Genomic DNA, 20,372 nt, shown 5'->3' on the forward strand with positions numbered 1-20,372 from the left:
CCCTCTAGCTGTGGAATACTAATTAACAGAGAGGAAGCAGGGGGATTGTACAACCCACCAGGGGAGGAGAGGAGGGTATGCTGTTTGACAAGTATTTTACAGTTTAAAACTTTGACTTTGTCAGCCGCATGTCTATGCACAATGTGATAGACAAGACATTCCCCCTCAAGCAAATTAATATATTTAGCTAGTCAACAACTAGACCAGCTCCTTATTGTCCTATTCCAGTTCCATTCCACGAAACGATCAACAGTTAGCCATGGTACAAGTCTGTTTAGGTTACATACCGCCGAATAGTGACTTTGCAATGACAAAGAGTTTAAGGAGTGGAATGTTAGCTAAACAGACTGTTTTGCAGGCTAATTAACATTAATAACACAGTAGAATAAATACTACTGCATACAGAGCAAGACATTAATCATGGATGTCATAGAAAATAACCTTTCAACTCTATTTCTCTCTCCCTCTCTCAGCTCTTTGTTGGGGGGCAACCTGACAGTGGGGTGTAATGCAAATTGCAACTGTTTACGAGAGCTCTATAACCCAGTCTGTGGAGACGACGGTGTGATGTATTACTCCCCATGCCATGCAGGATGCAGCACAATCAACCACACAGAGATCTCAACAGGCAGACAGGTAATGAACCAAACCTTCAGCAAAGATCTCACTTTGGTTAAAACTCTAATTGTAAAAATCGTTGGGCAGGGTCTGTGTAACAGGTCTCTGTTAGATGAAGATGAAGGAATGAAGATACATTAAATAAATTAGTTAAATTAGATACATTAGTTAATGAAGATGAATGATAGCCAGTATACAGTTGAAGTCGGAAGTTTACATACACTGTTTACATACACTTAAACTCCGTTTTTCACAATTCCTGACATTTAATCCTAGTAAAAATTCCCTGTCTTAGGTCAGTTAGGATCCCCACTTTATTTTAATAATGTGAAATGTCAGAATAATAGTAGAGAGAATGATTTATTTCAGCTTTTATTTCTTTCATCACATTCCCAGTGGGTCAGAAGTTTACATACACTCAATTTGTAATTGGTAGCATTGCCTTTAAATTGTTTAACTTGGGTCAAACGTTTTGGGTAGCCTTCCACAAGCTTCCCACAATAAGTTGGGTGAATTTTGGCCCATTCCTCCTGACAGAGCTGCTGTAACTGAGTCAGGTTTGTAGGCCTCCTTGTGCGCACAGGCTTTTTCAGTTCTGACCACAGATTTTCTCTAGGTATTACGTTCTCCCCTCGGGTGTAGCTCGTCTGAGGAGGAGACGTAAATGCTTGGGCCTAAACACACCAGGTAATACAGATGAAAAGGGAAGAAATGTGGGGTGCAATGAGCGATAAATAAATCAGACCACAACCAGAACTCAATTTTAACCCTCAGGGGATGTTTAGTGAATTAGTTAAATAAACAATATAACACACCCATAAATAATTAATAAGAAACAAAACAACCACAACAAGGGAAGGTAAGAGAAGGGAATTGTTTGGGTTCGGGGTCCAAGTAATGAAAATAAACAAAAGGTCCCTCCTCTTCTACACACCTAATCCTTCCTAACACATTCTAAACCCTAACCCACTGTCCTACCTGGTTCCAAGAAAAATACAAGGGTGACACCCGCCCGGCTAACCTAGTGTATAAAACAATGGGTTATCTACGTGAGAATGTACACCCATGGGCAGATCTACCTTTTCCCTTCTCCAGGACCTAGGTAGGGTGGAGCGCCTCAGGAGGACAGGCTGAAACACAAGGAAATTAACACAAATAATCAAACAAAAAACAAGTGTCCTCTCTCTCTCCCCCTCCTCTCTTCTCTTCTCACACGGCAAAACAGATATCCTCTCTGTAATCAGCTACAGCCACGCCCACCATCGTTAGCCGCAACTCGGTACACCTGTAATGCCCAAGACAAACACACTAGCAGGGGAAAAATGGGGAACGAGAAAAACGTAACACGTAACACGCCCCCCCCCAAAAAGAGTAAACCCCTGGGTTTATGATAAAACCCTTACATACATATATATCTTTTTTTACAACAGCGAAGTTATCAATGCCTGGTGCTATTAGTATTTTTTTTTTTTTACTAGGCACGGGACAAAGCATCCGCAACGATGTTTTCCGAACCCTTTATGTGCTGAATTTGTAAATTATAACCCTGTATAACCAACGCCCAACGCATAAGACGTTGGTTGTGGTTATACATGCGGCTCAAGAAAGTTAAAGGGTTGGGGTCTGTGTATACCACAACAGGCAACACACTGGAACCAACATAAACTTCAAAAAAATTGTAGGGCAAATAACAGCGCCAGGGTCTCCTGTTCGATAGTGGAATACCTTGACTGACAGCTGTTGAATTTTCGAGAGAAGTAGCAAACTGGGTGATCTATACCATCGTGTTCCTGTAATAGTACAGCACCTGCACCCACTGAACTGGCATCCACCTCCAACTTAAATGGTTTCTGGAAATCAGGGGCAGAAAGAACAGGAGAAGTACACAATAGTGCTTTTACAGAGTCAAAAGCAGATTGACACTCAGCGGTCCACTCAAAGGATACTGAAGGACTGAGTAACCTAGTCAGTGGGGCTACAACTGTTGAGAAATTCCTACAAAATGTACGATAATAACCCGTCATGCCTAAAAATCTGCGTTAATTCTCGGCTAGTGGCAGGGGCAGGAAACCGGGTGATAGCATCCACCTTAGCTGCTACGGTACGCACCTGACCCCGACCTACCTCTTTACCCAAATATGTAACAGTTGCCTTTCCAAACTCACATTTGGCTAAGTTAAGGGTCAAAGAAGCGTTGGCCAAGCGTGCAAACACAGCCCTCAATGTGCTCAGGTGATCAAGCCAGGTAGTCGAATGAACAACCAGGTCATCCAGATATGCAGTACAATCAGGAACATCAGCCAACACAATATTTACCAAACGTTGAAACGTGGCTGGAGCATTCCTCATTCCAAAAGCCATCACTGTGTGCTGACAGAAACTGTCAGGAGTTACAAAAGCAGACACCTCAGAGGCACGAAGGGTTAAAGGCACCTGCCTATAACCTTTTAACAAGTCAAGCTTAGTAACATACGCAGCCGATCCAATGGTGTCTATACAGTCATCCATGCGAGGTAAAGGGAATGAGTCAGGTATAGTAACATTATTCACTTTCCTGTAGTCAGTGCAAAATCTTTGAGTCCCGTCAGGCTTTGGAATCAGCAGACAGGGGGAACTCCAAGGACTGCCACTGGGGATTGCCATCTCATTTTCCAGTAAATAAGTTACCTCTTTCTTCATCACTCCTCTCTTGATTGAATTCACACGATAAGGGTGCTGTTTGATTGGAGCAGCATCACCTACATTTATATCATGTTTCAACACATTGGTACGACTGGGAACATCCTGAAAGAGACTTGGAAAATCAGTGATTAGTAACTCAATATCAGATCTCTGCTGATCATTCAAATGCAACAAATGGGTTGGGAGAGACGCCACCATCTCCGAATTACACAAACGAGCACACTGCTCAGGAGTATTCCGCATCACCAAACCGTCCTCATCATTTATGCTGACTCCTGGGTGAGTAACCAGGCTCACAGAAGCAACAGAGGATACAACAGGTTTTTCACTGGTAATGGGAGACTCGATACCACCTCTAACAAGATAGGCTTTAATCATGTTAATGTGACATACCCTAAATGGTCGTCTACGGTCTGGCGTTTTGATAACATAATCAGTATCACTGAGTTTTCGGTCCACTACATATGGGCCAGAGAAACTGGAAGAGACACGAGCCGGGTACCGGCAACAACACCAAGACTTGGTCACCTGGTTGAAAAGAACGAAACACAGATTTAACATCAAAATGACGTTTCATTTTCTTTTGTGTGGAAGACAGATTTTCTCTGGCTACAGCACAGGCGTCATGCAACCGCTCCCGGACTTGACTAACATAGTCTAGTACATTAGTAGAGGACCCAACTGAATCATCAGCCATAAGTTGTTCTTTCAGTACCTTGAGAGGCCCTCTCACGGTATGACCAAAGATTAGCTCAGCTGGGCTAAACCCAAGAGACTCCTGTACGGTCTCCCGAATAGCAAACAGCACGTAGGGCACCCCCTCATCCCAATCTTTTCCTGTGTCCATACAGTATTTACGCAACATAGCTTTTAGCGTCTGATGCCAACGTTCCAGCGCGCCCTGACTCTCCGGGTGATAAGCGCTAGACATCTGATGGGACACTGACAAGGACTTCAACACACTTCCAAACAATTTTGATGTAAAATTTGTGCCTTGATCTGTCTGTACAATTTTTGGAAATCCAAAGGTAGAGAAATACTTAATCAGCGCCTTCACAATTGCCTTACTTGTGATTTTACGCATAGGAATCGCCTCTGGGTACCTTGTAGCAGTGCACATTATTGTTAACAAGAATTGATTACCCGACTTAGTCCTGGGTAAGGGACCAACACAATCAATGATTACCTTCTCAAACGGCTCTCCCATGACCGGAATAGGGCAGAGAGGAGCCGGGGAAATTACCTGGTTAGGCTTCCCCACCACCTGGCAAGTACTACATGTACGGCAATAGCGAGCCACATCCCGTTTCATTCCCGGCCAGAAGAAATGACGGAGGAGTCGGTCGTAGGTTTTAGTCACCCCTAGATGACCAGACCAGGGAATATCATGAGCTAGGGACAACACCTTTGTCTGAAACGGGGCAGGAACTACAATCTGGCTAACGGAACTCCAATCATTTTCTAGGTCAGCACGGGGAGTCCATTTTCTCATCAGAAGCCCCTTTTCAAAGAAATACGTCACACCTTTCCTGTTTTTGTCACTCAAAGGTAACATGGAGGAAAAACATTTGGCCAAGCCCACATCCTCTATCTGGGCAGCTATTAGCTCCTCCCGAGTAACTGGCAACCTTAAACAGTCCACCGAGGAAGCCATTGTCTTGTCTTTATTTCCATCATCATGATCAGAACTCACTGGGAACACAGGAGTAGAACACTGAATATCTTCCCCATTCAACATAGGTGCAAGCACAGAGTCAGCTAAGTCTACCATGGTACCTAAGCGACGTGACTGCGCCCGCGTAATGGCACACGCTGGAAATGCGTCGGGAAACGTAGTTCCCAAAACATCAGCACTTAACTGAGCATCAGGCTTGTCTAGTACTTCTAACACAGGCACAACTTTGCCTCCTGCTAGATCGTTACCCATGATTAGGTCAACCCCATGTACGGGAAGCTCGGACTGTACACCGATTCTGAAATATCCACTCACTAGATCAGAAGTCAAATGGACAGTATGTAACGGAACAGGCACACAACCCATTTCGATCCCCCTCAATAATACACTAGAGCCACAATAAGACTCTTCTGACCAAGGCAGAACACTCGAGAGAATTACAGACTGAGCCGCACCAGTATCTCTCAATATCAAAACTGGCTTTTGGTCTCCAGAATCATCTGTCAGGGAAACAAAGCCTTTAAATATGAACGGGTCGTACGTTTGATCAGGACGACTTAGTACAACTTCAGGACTCTCCTTTACAGAGCTCTTATTGGTTACTTTAATCAAACCCACACTTTTATGGAGTTTAGGGGTTGAAGCTGGTGACTTGTGTTTTAGAGACATACATTCTGAAATTACCTGTCCTACTTTATGACAGTAAAAACATGCGCGTTCCTCCTTTTGATTCAGCCGTGTACTTCCTGAGTAACGGGGTGAATAGTAGACAGAAGAGGATACAACCGGTCTAGTCTCACTACGGTGTGTGGGAAACACCGTTTTATGTGTTAACACAAATTCATCTGCAAGCACCGCGGCGTCAGATAACTTTAACACTTTCTGTTCATTAATGTATACAACCAACCGCTCTGGGAGGCTGTTTTTAAATTCTTCCAATAACATTAATTCACGAAGACCTTCAAAGTCGTTGATTTTACTCGCTGAGCACCATTTGTCAAAGAGAGACTCCTTCTCTCTAGCGAATTCAACAAAAGTTTTTATAGAGGATTTGGAGTGCTTTCTAAACTTTTGTCTATAAGCCTCTGGCACAAGCTCATACCCACGGAGCACAGTAGCCTTAACTATGTCATAATTAAGACTATCAGCGAGAGAAAGAGTACCCAATACCTCCTGCGCTTTACCGGACAATTTACATTGGAGTAAAAGCGGCCACACATCCCTAGGCCAATTCAAAGCCACTGCTATGCGTTCGAATGCACAAAAGTAAGAGTCAACCTCAGACTCACGGAATTGTGGAACTAAAGCAATATGCCGGCTAATGTCAAAGGTAGAGGCAGATCCTGGGGTGGAAAACACACTATTGGAAACGGCAGGGACAGCGGCCAGCCTCGCCATCTCCACCTCTAATTCCAATTTGCGCATTTCGAAGTCCATCTGCCTTATTTTAAGGTCCTTTTCTGCTTCCAACTCCAGTCGGCGCATCTCCAACTTGAGATGTAGCTCATCCTTTCGGATTTGTGCTCGCTCTTCTGCCTCCATCTGCAAATGTACAGCCGTAGGCACAGGAGAAAGAGGGTCAAATCGAGGCAAGGTGTCCGGGGATTTATACTCGACCTCATCGTCGGGCCTAGTCGGGGTACCCAGAGCATCCACCACCTCTCCAACCGTAGGCCGAGGCAAAACCAACACCTGCTTTTCCATCAGTGCCGCTAATACCAATGCCTTTACCTCCGCCTTAACAAAACCCCTAGGCACGGAGATATCGAAATGGTCTGCCAAAGTCTCTAAATCCACTCTCCTACAATTCTCAAAACCCTCCCACGTTGGGTTATCCAGAAAAAACTTCAGGTTAAAGTTGGCCATATTCTAAATCCACCACCTAACTACTACACAGCACTAAACACTACACCAAACACAACAACCACCCAATCCACCTTTACTACCCTAGTGTGCAGGCACAAGCTGGATCAAAAATATCCCGGATGAGCCCCCATCTTACGTTCTCCCCTCGGGTGTAGCTCGTCTGAGGAGGAGACGTAAATGCTTGGGCCTAAACACACCAGGTAATACAGATGAAAAGGGAAGAAATGTGGGGTGCAATGAGCGATAAATAAATCAGACCACAACCAGAACTCAATTTTAACCCTCAGGGGATGTTTAGTGAATTAGTTAAATAAACAATATAACACACCCATAAATAATTAATAAGAAACAAAACAACCACAACAAGGGAAGGTAAGAGAAGGGAATTGTTTGGGTTCGGGGTCCAAGTAATGAAAATAAACAAAAGGTCCCTCCTCTTCTACACACCTAATCCTTCCTAACACATTCTAAACCCTAACCCACTGTCCTACCTGGTTCCAAGAAAAATACAAGGGTGACACCCGCCCGGCTAACCTAGTGTATAAAACAATGGGTTATCTACGTGAGAATGTACACCCATGGGCAGATCTACCTTTTCCCTTCTCCAGGACCTAGGTAGGGTGGAGCGCCTCAGGAGGACAGGCTGAAACACAAGGAAATTAACACAAATAATCAAACAAAAAACAAGTGTCCTCTCTCTCTCCCCCTCCTCTCTTCTCTTCTCACACGGCAAAACAGATATCCTCTCTGTAATCAGCTACAGCCACGCCCACCATCGTTAGCCGCAACTCGGTACACCTGTAATGCCCAAGACAAACACACTAGCAGGGGAAAAATGGGGAACGAGAAAAACGTAACACGTAACACTAGGATTGAGGTCAGGGCTTTGTGATGGCCACTCCAATACCTTGACTTTGTTGTCCTTAAGCCATTTTGCCACAACTTTGGAAGTATGCTTAGGGTCATTGTCCATTTGGAAGACCCATTTGCGACCAAGCTTTAACTTCCTGACTGATGTCTTGAGATGTTGCTTCAATATATCCACATAATTCTTCCACCTCATGATGCCATCTATTTTGTGAAGTGCACCAGTCCCTCCTGCAGCAAAGCACCCCCACAACATGATGCTGCTCTTCGGCTTGCAAGCCTCCCCCTTTTTCCTCCAAACATAAGGATGGTCATTATGGCCAAACGGTTCTATTTTTGTTTCATCAGACCAGAGGACATTTGTCCAAAAAGTGTGATCTTTGTCCCCATGTGCAGTTTCAAACCATAGTCTGGCTTTTTTATGGTGGTTTTGGAGCAGTGGCTTCTTCCTTGCTGAGAGGCCTTACAGGTTATGTTGATATAGGACTCGTTTTACTGTGGATATAGATACTTTTGTACCTGTTTCCTCCAGCATCTTCACAAGGTCCTTTGCTGTTGTTCTGGGATTGATTTGCACTTTTCGCACCAAAGTACGTTAATCTCTAGGAGACAGAACGCATCTCCTTCCTGAGTGGTATGACGGCTGCGTGGTCCCATGGTGTTTATACTTGCGTACTATTGTTTGTACAGATGAACGTGGTACCTTCAGGCGTTTGGCAATTGCTCCCAAGGATGAACCAGACTTGTGGAGGTCAACAATTTTTTTCTGAGGTCTTGGCAATTTTTTTTTGATTTTCCCATGATTTCATGCAAAGAGGCACTGAGTTTGAAGGTAGGCCTTGAAATACATCCACAGGTACACCTCCAATTGACTCAAATGATGTCAGTTAGCCTATCAGAAGCTTCTAAAGCCATGACATCATTTTCTGGAATTTTCTAAGCTGTTTAAAGGCACAGTCAACTTAGTGTATGTAAACTTCTGACCCACTGGAATTGTGATACAAGTGAATTAAGAGTGAAATAATCTGTCTGTAAACAATTGTTGGAAAAATGATCCATGTCATGCGCAAAGTAGATGTCCTAACCGACTTGCCAAAACTATAGTTTGTTAAAAAGAAATTTGTGGAGTGGTTGAAAAACAAGTTTTAATGACTCCAACCTAAGTGTATGTAAACTTCCGACTTCAACTATAGCTTGCACTCACTCACGTGGCTGCTAGTGCTGTTTAAAAAAAAATTCAAAGTAGTGAAAACGCTCTGGAGCAGACAATGTTGAAATGCAATCTTTAGACATGTTGTACTTTTCTTAAATGTAGTTTTGTAATTTACTAAAACAAGCACACAACAAGAACATTTCGTTTGAAAAAGATTTTGCTGTGAGCCAATGGGGTAACCTAGATAACCACAGGTTGTTTTCCTCACAGGCGGGAGGGGCCGCGCCGTTCTACCTAATACCAACACGGACTATGAGCTTACTAGCTGTTATACAACGGGTGGTTTGGAATTCCCATTGTTATGTCCTATCCTGCCAATGATATACTTAAGTGGCAATGCCCGAGAAGCTGGTGTTCTGAGGACATATTGGCACGGGTGTTGTTAGGCCCGAGACGAAGTTGCTTAGAGGGTATTAACACTTTTATACAACGGGTTACCAACATATTGAAATAATGATTGACATATTTTCATTAAAAACTTTGTTTATTAATTTATTCATACTATTTCATCCTTCCACAAGATATTGTCCCGATACAAATCTAGGGTTGCTACCCAAGCCATCTGGTCATTCGTTCTATCAGTTCGGTTGCCAGAGACGCGACCCAGTCATTCAGTCTTTTTGTTCTGTATCTATGGACGCGACCCAGTCGTTTGTTCTAAATGTTCCATTGCCATAATGTCTGGCAATGTTCTTATCCCTTGCTTGCTAGCTAGCCAACTAACTTACAGTAACGTCAAACAGTGCAGCCAGAATAACAGCAAGGAAGCTGCATTTGCGTTTGTTTAAGCAGTTTTCTAGTGAAACTTATTTGGATACATCTATAACAATGAGCTAATGATGCACGATTTCGCCTGGCATAGAAAATGTACTCTGTCGTCAGGACACTATTGTTCAGAGGAGCTAGCCAACAGCATATCTAACACAATCACTTCAAACTGAAGCTGGAAAGACAGCAAACTAGCTGCATTCCGTTTTGTTTGCCCTGTTTTCTATTGACATTTAATTTGTATATATCCATAAAAGTTATGCCAGCTGATTAATTATTTCGACTGGCTGAGAAAAGTTGCCTGCCTGTCTGTCTTGTCCCGACTCCTGAAATGTTCATTACTATGGAACACCTGGAGATCGAATTTCAATATTGAAATAGTTTTTGAAAATCAAAATGATGTCAATTAGCCTATCAGAAGCTTCTAAAGCCATGACATCATTTTCTGTAATTTCCCCAAGCTGTTTAAAACTCTTTAGGGATAGGGGGCAGCATTGGGAAGTTTGGATGAAAAGCGTGCCCAGAGTAAACTGCCTGTTACTCAGGCCCAGAAGCTAGACTATGCATATAATTAGTAGATTTGGATAGAAAACACTCTAAAGTTTTCAAAACTGTTAAAATCATGTCTGTGAGTATAACAGAACTCATATGGCAGGCAAAAACCTGAGAAAAATCCAACCAGGAAGTGGGAATTCTGAGGTTTGTACTTTTCAAGTGAATGCCTATCAAATATCCAGTCTCTGTGGGGTCAGATTGCTCTTCCTAAGGCTTCCACTAGATGTCAACAGTGTTTAGAAGTTGTTTCAGGCTTCTATTGTGAAAGGGGAGCGAATAAGAGCACTCTAAGCAGATGCCCAGGTGAAAGCCTTTAGTTTAGTCACGCCCGTGACCTTGAGCGTGAGCTCCGTTCCCTTTCCTTTCTAATGAAAACAGTATTGTCCGGTTGAAACATTATTGAATATTTATGATAAAAACACCCTACGGATTGATTAGAAACATCGTTTGACATTTTTCTACGAACTCAAATGGAACTTTTTTGACTTTTCGTCTAGACTTTGTGCCTGCGCTTTGTGCATTTGGATTACTGGCCTAAACGCGCGAACAAAAAGGAGGTATTTGGACAGAAAGATGAACTTTATCGAACAAAACAAACATTTATTGTCTAATATGGAGACCTGGGAGTGCCATCAGATGAAAATCATCAAAGGTATGTGATTCATTTTAATGCTATTTCTGACTTTTGTGACACCTCTCCTTGGTTGGAAAATAGCTGTATGGTTTTTGGGGCTAGTCGCTGACCTAACATAATCGCATGGTGTGCTTTCACCGTAAAGCCTTTTTGAAATCGGACACAGCGGCTGGATTAACAAGAAGTGTATCTTTAATCGTATTTATAACACTTGTATCTTATATCAATGTTTATGATGAGTATTTCTGTAATTTGATGTGGCTCTCTGCATTTTCACCGGATGTTTGTTTGAGACAATGCATTTCTGAACATAACACGCCAATTTCAAATGAGGTTTTTGGACATAAAGATTAACTTTATCGAACAAAACAAACATTTATTGTCTAACATGGAGTCCTGGGAGTGCCACCAGATGAAGATCATCAAAGGTTAGTGATTCATTTTAACGCTATTTCTGACTTTTGTGACACCTCTCCTTCTTTGGGAAATGGCTGTATGGTTTTTTGTGGCTAGGCGCTGACCTAACATAATCGCATGGTGTGCTTTCACCGTAAAGCCTGTTTGAAATCGGACACTGTGGTTGGATTAACGAGAACGTTATCTTTTAAATGGTGTATAATACTTGTATGTTTGAGGAATTTTAATTATGGGATTTCTGTTGTTTGAATTTGGCGCCCTGCAATTTCACTGGCTGTAGGCCAGGTGTTCCGCTAGCGGAACCCCCTTCCCAGAAAGGTTAAAGGCATAGTCAACTTACTGTATGTAAACTTCTGACCCACTGGAATTGTGATACAGTTTATTAATCTGTCTGTAAACAATTGTTGGAAAAATTACTTGTGTCATGCACAAAGTAGATGTCCTAACCGACTTGCCAAAACTATAGTTTGAACAAGAAATTTGTGGAGTGGTTGAAAAACGTTTTAATGACTCCAACCTAAGTGTATGTAAACTTCCGACTTCAACTGTACATGTTGACTTTGACTGACTGTCTCCTCTGTCTGGTGTGTCCCTGTGCAGGTGTACTCGGGCTGCAGCTGTGTGGTAGGTGGGAATGTGACATCGGGGCACAAGGGCCTGGCACGGGATGGGAAATGCACCAGCTCCTGTAGCCACATGCCAGCCTTCCTCACCTTCCTCTTCATCATCATCTCCTTCACCTTCCTGTGTAGTATACCAGCCCTCACCGCTACCCTCAGGTGGGTACGGATCAGTCAGACTAAAGAGAGAGAGAACTCAATGGTATAGTCCTGTTATAACCAGGCATGAGAGAGAAACCTGTGTGTGAACTCTGTCTCTAAACTGCTCTCTCCCTCCAGGTGTGTTCCAGACAACCAGAGGTCCTTTGGACTGGGGATCCAATGGATTGTGGTGCGAAGTCTAGGTACTGTATGCTCTTGCTGAATTTGATTTTATTTGATTAATGGCCTTGTAGCCTAACATTCCCAACAACAAGCATTATATGATTTGATATGTTCTTCCTGAAGGTGGGATCCCAGGCCCGATAGCATTTGGCTCTGTGATCGACATCTCATGCCTGCTGTGGGAGAACCAGTGTGGAGAGCAGGGCTCCTGCCATCTCTACCAGAACTCTGCCATGAGCCGCTACACCCTTATCGCTGGCATCATCTACAAGGTAACTCAAGGCTTACAAGTTGTCTGGGCTGTTATCTAAGCCTGTTGCAGGTGGAGGATTGTGTTCAAGGATTTTCTTTATATTTGTAACCATATCAAATGTTTGTTTAACTGAGAGAGAATTCTATTCTCCCTACTTTAACTATAGTGCATGTCTCATTCCCTCCCTCCCTCCCTCTTTCTGTCAGGTTCTCGGCACGCTGTTCTTCCTGCTGGCCAGTGTTCTGTACAAGCCCCCTCCAGAGTCGCCCCAGAGCAGCTGTGAGAGCACCGACCATGGGCCGGGGGACAGCGGGGGCGAGACGGGGGACCTCCCCATCAAGGACCTTCCACCAGAGATCATCGCCAATGTACACACCAGGTTATGATGACTTCAGACCCCACCCACCCTGCACTACAGTGTGTATCACCCCACATCTCACCGCACGTGTATGTTGGTGTGTGTGGCGTACCACTGCTTCCCTCATCACTGCCAGCCTATGCCCGTCTCATAGACACTCCCAACACATAGACACATCACCCCAGGGCATGTCTCACCTACTGACCCCACGTTCATCCCATCGGCCTGCCCTCCACTGCCAGCCCACTGAACTTGGGGTGTGTGTGATGTGATGTGATGAAAGACTAAGGTCACAGATAGGGTCAGAGGTTAGTCTGAGAAGTAGCTAAGAGGTTTCTCCTGATGGCTTTTGGGATTTGAACCAGTCCAAAATCACATTTTTAAATGAAGATTTTAAATGTAAAATGACATAGAAAGTATGTTTTTTTGTTTTGTTTCCCAGTCAGGTCTAAAGGATGTGACATAGGGGCTGTTTGTATAGCTTATGTCATGCCATGAGTATGAAGCATTCCTTATGAGTGTTGAAAGAGGCATTTACACCCGTAAAACAACCCTGTTGTCTCGTCCTATCACAGATACAAGTTTTTTTTAAATCTACACCGAAACAGAATTGAAATACAAAGAAAAACAGAATTTTCATATCATATAAAAACTATAGACCAAGAGTATTTAAAGGCACTTACTGTTATTATAACTATACCTATTGAAACAAATAACACACATAGATTTTAACAAATGGAAGAGCACACACCTATTTATGACAGCCTTTAGCACATGTATGACATTGAATGACCTGTAGCAGGCTGCCATTTAACAGAAGTGAAGACAAAACCCGAGAGGCCGTGAAGATGATGATGCTATATCATCCTGTCCATGTGTCATACAACAAGACAAACTGTTTTGTATGAAGGGGTAATACCAAGACCCTTTTTCACAACCAGACACATTGCTGCGCTTTAAAACTAATCAGCTCTGATGAACTTAGACAATTGTATTATATGAGAGTTTTTCTGGCAGTGTATGCTGGTTGTAATACATTGTAGGAACAATGCACTAATGGAATGAGTTGCCGTAAAAACAAGAACAACGTGGCCTCTTATCCAAACCGCCAAGTGTGCCAAAGTAGCATTGCCCCAATCTCTCTTCTGTTTTGTGATCTAATTCATTCAGATCATTTATTTATGATGGAAATTAAAAGCACAGATTGCTCATATAGTCTTTCAATTTGTTGTTTTTAGCATGATTTGATATTGTCCAGCCATATTTGTATAAAGAGGCTGTAGTTAATGATTTATACTGAAAAATGGACCCATAGAAGTTTACCATGACAAACAATCTCCCCTAGAACTACCCTGTTCTATAGTGTTAAAATGTGTTAAAATTGAGTCTTTATTGTTTAATGTAACAGTAATGACACTTTACAACTTGTGTTGGTAATTTGCATTTCTCATGTTTTAAATGTATTCATTTGTTATGGACCCAAATGCCTCCAGATCAGCTCTCCCCCATTCTCCAATTGGGGAGAGCGGGGCTTGACCGCCTTTAGAGAGTATGTGTAACCATAAACATTCCTAGTCTTATTGTTATGCCTCCTCACTCCCTAGCACTTCGTAAAATTTGACTTTTGGATTTTGTTTTGGTACTTTTGTAAATGAAATGGAAACGTATGAATTTTATTAAAATGTTTCTTAAGATGTCATGTTTTTTTAAACAACAGGTGAACAGCGAAATCATTTGTTTTGTTTAGTATTTTTTATCAGTATTTGAAAGTATTGGATGTGTCTGCTCACTTCAAACTCTCTCTTATGTACCACATACATTACCAGTCAAAAGTTTGGACACACCCACTCGTTACAGGGTTTTTCTTTATTTTTACTATTTTCTACTTTGTAGAATAATAGTGAAGACATCAAAACTATGAAATAACACATACGGAATCATGTAGTAATCAAAAAAGTGTTATATTTTATATTTTTGAAAGTAGCTACCCTTTGCCTTGATGACAACTTTGCATGCTCTTGGCATTCTCTCAACCAGCTTCATGAGGTAGTCACCTGGATTGCATTTCAATTAACAGGTATGCCTTGTTAAAAATGTATTTGTGGAATTTCTTTCCTTCTTAACGCATTTGAGCCAATCATTTGTGTTGTGACAAGGTAGGGATGGTATACAGAAGATGGCCCTATTTGGTAAAAGACCAAGTCCATATTATGTCAAGAAAAGCTAAAATAAGCAAAGAGAAACGACAGTCCATCATTACTTTAAGACATGAAGGTCAGTCAATACGGAACATTTCAAGAACTTTGAAAGTTTCTTCAAGTGCTGTCGCAAAAACCATCAAGGGCTATGATGAAACTGGCTCTCATGAGGACTGCCACAGGAAAGAAAGACCCAGAGTGACCTCGGCTGCAGAGGGTAAGTTCATAAGAGTTACCAGCCTCAGAAATTGCAGCCCAAATAAATTTTTCACAGAGTTCAAGTAACAGACGCATCTCAACATCAACTGTTCAGAGGAGACTGTGGGGAATCATGGTTGAATTGCTGCAAAGAAATCACTACTAAAGGACACCAATAATAAGAAGAGACTTGCTTGTGCCAAAAAAACACAAGGAATGGACATTAGACCGGTGGAAATCTGTCCTTTGGTCTGATGAGTCCAAATTTGAGATTTTTGGTTCCAACCGCCATGTCTTTGTGAGAAGCAGAGTAGGTGAGCGGATGATCTCCGCATGTGTGGTTCTTACCGTAAAGCATGGAGGAGGAGGTGTGGGGGTCCTTTGCTGGTGACACTGTCGGTGATTTACTTAGAATTCAAGGCACACTTAACCAGCATGGCTACCACAGCATTCTGCAGCGATACGCCATCCCATCTGGTTTGCACTCAGTGGGACTATCATTTGTTTTTCAACAGGGTGGCTACTTTGAAGAATCTTAAATATAAAATATATTTTGATTTGTTTAACACTTATTTGGTTACTACATGATTCCATGTGTGTTATTTCATAGTGTTGATGTCTTCACTATTATTCCACAATGTAGAAAATAGTAAAAATAAAGATAAACCCTTGAATGAGTAGGTTTGTCTAAACTTTTGACTGGTACTGTATATACACATAACCAAACAAATGACAAATGCATGTGACATATGTCCCACAGTTCTCTCTTACTCTATCTCTTCCTGTATCTTCTTGTATCTTCCTCAAACAAACACACACATTCTCTCATCCCCTCACCCAGCCAGCAGAACCCACAACTAAATGGGGACAGCCAAATATTTCAGCTTTTTTAATTCCACGGGATTCAATGAATATGACTTTTCCACAGCTCAAAACACAGACACTGTCACAGGGAACATTAGGCCAACAAACATGGGCACTTTTGTACACAACACATTGATGGATTTAATAGTCACCGGGTTCTTCATAGAACGGTATTAAAGAAATGAGCAAGGTCACACAAAAAGACACAGGATTAAAAGACAAACTATGTAGGAGAGAGGATTGTGGAACAAAGGATACGTTTCCATGGATACTGGTTGAGTCACAACTCAGCAGCGCTGCTGTCTGTCTTGTCTGGTTTGTGTGCAGACATTACATTTATGACCCTTGGCAAATAAACGCAGGGACACATTAATGAACATTAAATACTCATAAAGATATCACGCTCAAATACACATACTTACAGAAAACCAAACACAGTATGAATCAATGTACTGACAGAAATAATAGTGGATTTTGTGACCATAATGATAATATATAAGAAAATATATATATATATGTTGACCCTTTAGTAGTTATGATATCGAACATTATCAGTAGCCATTTGAATCTACATTGACGGATCTCATAACGGTACATCCATTAGGATCACCTTCTCTTTCCATGGCAGACTGACCAGGTGAATCCACGTGAAGGCTATGATCCTTTATTGATGTAACCTGTTAAATCCACTTCAGTCAGTGTAGATGAAGGCGAGGAGACAGGTTAAAGAAGGATTTTTAAACCTTGAGACAACTGAGACATGGATTGTGTATGTGTGCCATTCAGAGGGTGGATGGGCAAGACAAAATATTTAAGTGCCTTTGAATGGGGTATGGTAGTAGGTGACAGGTGCACCGGTTTGAGTGTGTCAAGAACTGGGTTTTTCACCCTCAACAGTTTCCCGTGTGTAACAAGAATGGTCCACCACCCAAAGCACATTCAGCCAACTTGACACAACTGTGGGAAGCGTTGGAGTCAACATGGGCCAACATCCCTGTGGATCGCTTTCGACACCTTGTAGTCCATGCCCTGACGAATTGAGGCTTTTCTGAGGGCAACAGGGGGTGCTAATGTTTTGTACACTCAGTGTATAGTGTTTTCAATAATAACTATTACCGATCATGAGCTTTTTAATCCCACCTTTCAGTTACTCTCACCCCATCCCACTTATCTCAGTAGACAACCCTCTTTTTCCACGTGACATATATTTTTCAACTGTGCTTACATGAGTTTTGAACCTTTCTAATTGCATAGCATCCACAGACTGTAAATTAAAGATGATTCTTTTTCCTAAGAGTATTATTATATCATTGATTGGTTGGCTGTGGCTTTCCAAATCACCCAACACTGCTATTTGTAAGGTTCATTTTAAATGAATGTACTGATTTTTCAGCCAATCCTGAACCTGTGACCAGAAACAAGCTACATGTTGGCAATAGCTTTTCACAGGAAATCTGCATAGCTGAGATATTCTGTTGGTGGCAAAAATGTTGTATAATAATTTAAATTGAAAGTTCATAAAGCATGTGCCATGCAATCGGTACATCGAAAATAATCTTTGTCCTGACATGATTTATGCCAACTTTTTCAGCCTGTTTTTGTCTTTAATATACGACAGACAAACAAGTTCCCTACCTTCCCCCTTTCCACTTGCCTCCTCCATTTTTGTGGTAATGCTGCAATCAGTTGGTTGTAACTTTGGATGGAGCAGACATTCCGATATACACTGCTCAAAAAAAATAAAGGGAACACTAAAATAACACATCCTAGATCTGAATGAATGAAATAATCTTATTAAATACTTTTTTCTTTACATAGTTGAATGTGCTGACAACAAAATCACACAAAAATAATCAATGGAAATCCAATTTATCAACCCATGGAGGTCTGGATTTGGAGTCACACTCAAAATTAAAGTGGAAAACCACACTACAGGCTGATCCAACTTTGATGTAATGTCCTTAAAACAAGTCAAAATGAGGCTCAGTAGTGTGTGTGTGGCCTCCACGTGCCTGTATGACCTCCCTACAACGCCTGGGCATGCTCCTGATGAGGTGGCGGATGGTCTCCTGAGGGATCTCCTCCCAGACCTGGACTAAAGCATCCGCCAACTCTTGAACAGTCTGTGGTGCAACGTGGCGTTGGTGGATGGAGCGAGACATGATGTCCCAGATGTGCTCAATTGGATTCAGGTCTGGGGAACGGGCAGGCCAGTCCATAGCATCAATGCCTTCCTCTTGCAGGAACTGCTGACACACTCCAGCCACATGAGGTCTAGCATTGTCTTGCATTAGGAGGAACCCAGGGCCAACCGCACCAGCATATGGTCTCACAAGGGGTCTGAGGATCTCATCTCGGTACCTAATGGCAGTCAGGCTACCTCTGGCGAGCACATGGAGGGCTGTGCGGCCCCCCCCAAAAATGCCACCCCACACCATGACTGACCCACTGCCAAACCGGTCATGCTGGAGGATGTTGCAGGCAGCAGAACGTTCTCCACGGCGTCTCCAGACTCTGTCACGTCTGTCACGTGCTCAGTGTGAACCTGCTTTCATCTGTGAAGAGCACAGGGCGCCAGTGGCGAATTTGCCAATCTTGGTATTCTCTGGCAAATGCCAAACGCCCTGCACGGTGTTGGGCTGTAAGCACAACCCCCACCTGTGGACGTCAAGCCATTTAACATTTACATTTAAGTCATTTAGCAGACGCTCTTATCCAGAGCGACTTACAAGTTGGTGCATTCACCTTATAATATCCAGTGGAACAACCACTTTACAATAGTGCATCTAAATCTTTTAAGGGGGGGGTTAGAAGGATTACTTTATCCTATCCCAGGTATTCCTTGAAGAGGTGGGGTTTCAGGTGTCTCCGGAAGGTGGTGATTGACTCCGCTGTCCTGGCGTCGTGAGGGAGCTTGTTCCACCATTGGGGTGCCAGAGCAGCGAACAGTTTTGACTGGGCTGAGCGGGAACTGTGCTTCCTCAGAGGTAGGGAGGCGAGCAGGCCAGAGGTGGATGAACGGAGTGCCCTTGTTTGGGTGTAGGGCCTGATCAGAGCCTGAAGGTACGGAGGTGCCGTTCCCCTCACAGCTCCGTAGGCAAGCACCATGGTCTTGTAGCGGATGCGAGCTTCGACTGGAAGCCAGTGGAGAGAGCGGAGGAGCGGGGTGACGTGAGAGAACTTGGGAAGGTTGAACACCAGACGGGCTGCGGCGTTCTGGATGAGTTGTAGGGGTTTAATGGCACAGGCAGGGAGCCCAGCCAACAGCGAGTTGCAATAATCCAGACGGGAGATGACAAGTGCCTGGATTAGGACCTGCGCTGCTTCCTGTGTGAGGCAGGGTCGTACTCTGCGAATGTTGTAGAGCATGAACCTACAGGATCGGGTCACCGCCTTGATGTTGGTGGAGAACGACAGGGTGTTGTCCAGGGTCACGCCGAGGCTCTTAGCACTCTGGGAGGAGGACACAAGGGAGTTGTCAGCCGTGATGGCGAGATCATGGAACGGGCAGTCCTTCCCCGGGAGGAAGAGCAGCTCCATCTTGCCGAGGTTCAGCTTGAGGTGGTGATCCGTCATCCACACTGATATGTCTGCCAGACATGCAGAGATGCGATTCGCCACCTGGTTGTCAGAAGGGGGAAAGGAGAAGATTAATTGTGTGTCATCTGCATAGCAATGATATGAGAGACCATGTGAGGATATGACAGAGCCCTCATACCACCCTCATGAAGTCTGTTTCTGACCGTTTGAGCAGACACATGCACATTTGTGGCCTGCTGGAGGTCATTTTGCAGGGCTCTGGCAGTGCTCCTCCTGCTCCTCCTTGCACAAAGGCGGAGGTAGCGGTTCTGCTGCTGGGTTGTTGCCCTCCTACGGCCTCCTCCACGTCTCCTGATGTACTGGCCTGTCTCCTGGTAGCGCCTCCATGCTCTGGACACTACGCTGACAGACACAGCAAACCTTCTTGCCACAGCTCGCATTGATGTGCCATCCTGGATGAGCTGCACTACCTGAGCCACTTGTGTGGGTTGTAGACTCCGTCTCATGCTACCACTAGAGTGAAAGCACCGCCAGCATTCAAAAGTGACCAAAACATCAGCCAGGAAGCATGGGAACTGAGAAGTGGTCTGTGGTCACCACCTGCCGAACCCCTCCTTTATTGGGGGTGTCTTGCTAATTGCCTATAATTTCCACCTGTTGTCTATTCCATTTGCACAACAGCATGTGAAATTAATTGTCAATCAGTGTTGCTTCCTAAGTGG

At 43.4% G+C, this 20,372-nt stretch overlaps 1 protein-coding gene across 6 annotated transcripts in view; it reads left to right on the plus strand.

The window, feature by feature from the left end:
* The window catches only part of LOC106572122 (solute carrier organic anion transporter family member 4A1), a 57,212-nt gene extending 42,668 nt beyond the window's left edge, over positions 1-14,544 (plus strand). For all 6 annotated transcript variants that reach the window (XM_014145979.2, XM_014145981.2, XM_045696061.1 and 3 more), the window contains 5 exons: positions 474-636; positions 11,896-12,074; positions 12,195-12,259; positions 12,363-12,511; positions 12,699-14,544. In XM_014145979.2, the coding sequence (XP_014001454.1) occupies positions 474-636; positions 11,896-12,074; positions 12,195-12,259; positions 12,363-12,511; positions 12,699-12,878 (736 nt within the window). In that variant the 3' untranslated portion in view covers positions 12,879-14,544. The remainder of the gene's footprint in view (positions 1-473; positions 637-11,895; positions 12,075-12,194; positions 12,260-12,362; positions 12,512-12,698) is intronic.
* Positions 14,545-20,372: the final 5,828 nt, after the last annotated feature.

This window comes from Salmo salar, chromosome ssa15 (assembly GCF_905237065.1).
Source record: "Salmo salar chromosome ssa15, Ssal_v3.1, whole genome shotgun sequence".
Taxonomy (NCBI): domain Eukaryota; kingdom Metazoa; phylum Chordata; class Actinopteri; order Salmoniformes; family Salmonidae; genus Salmo; species Salmo salar.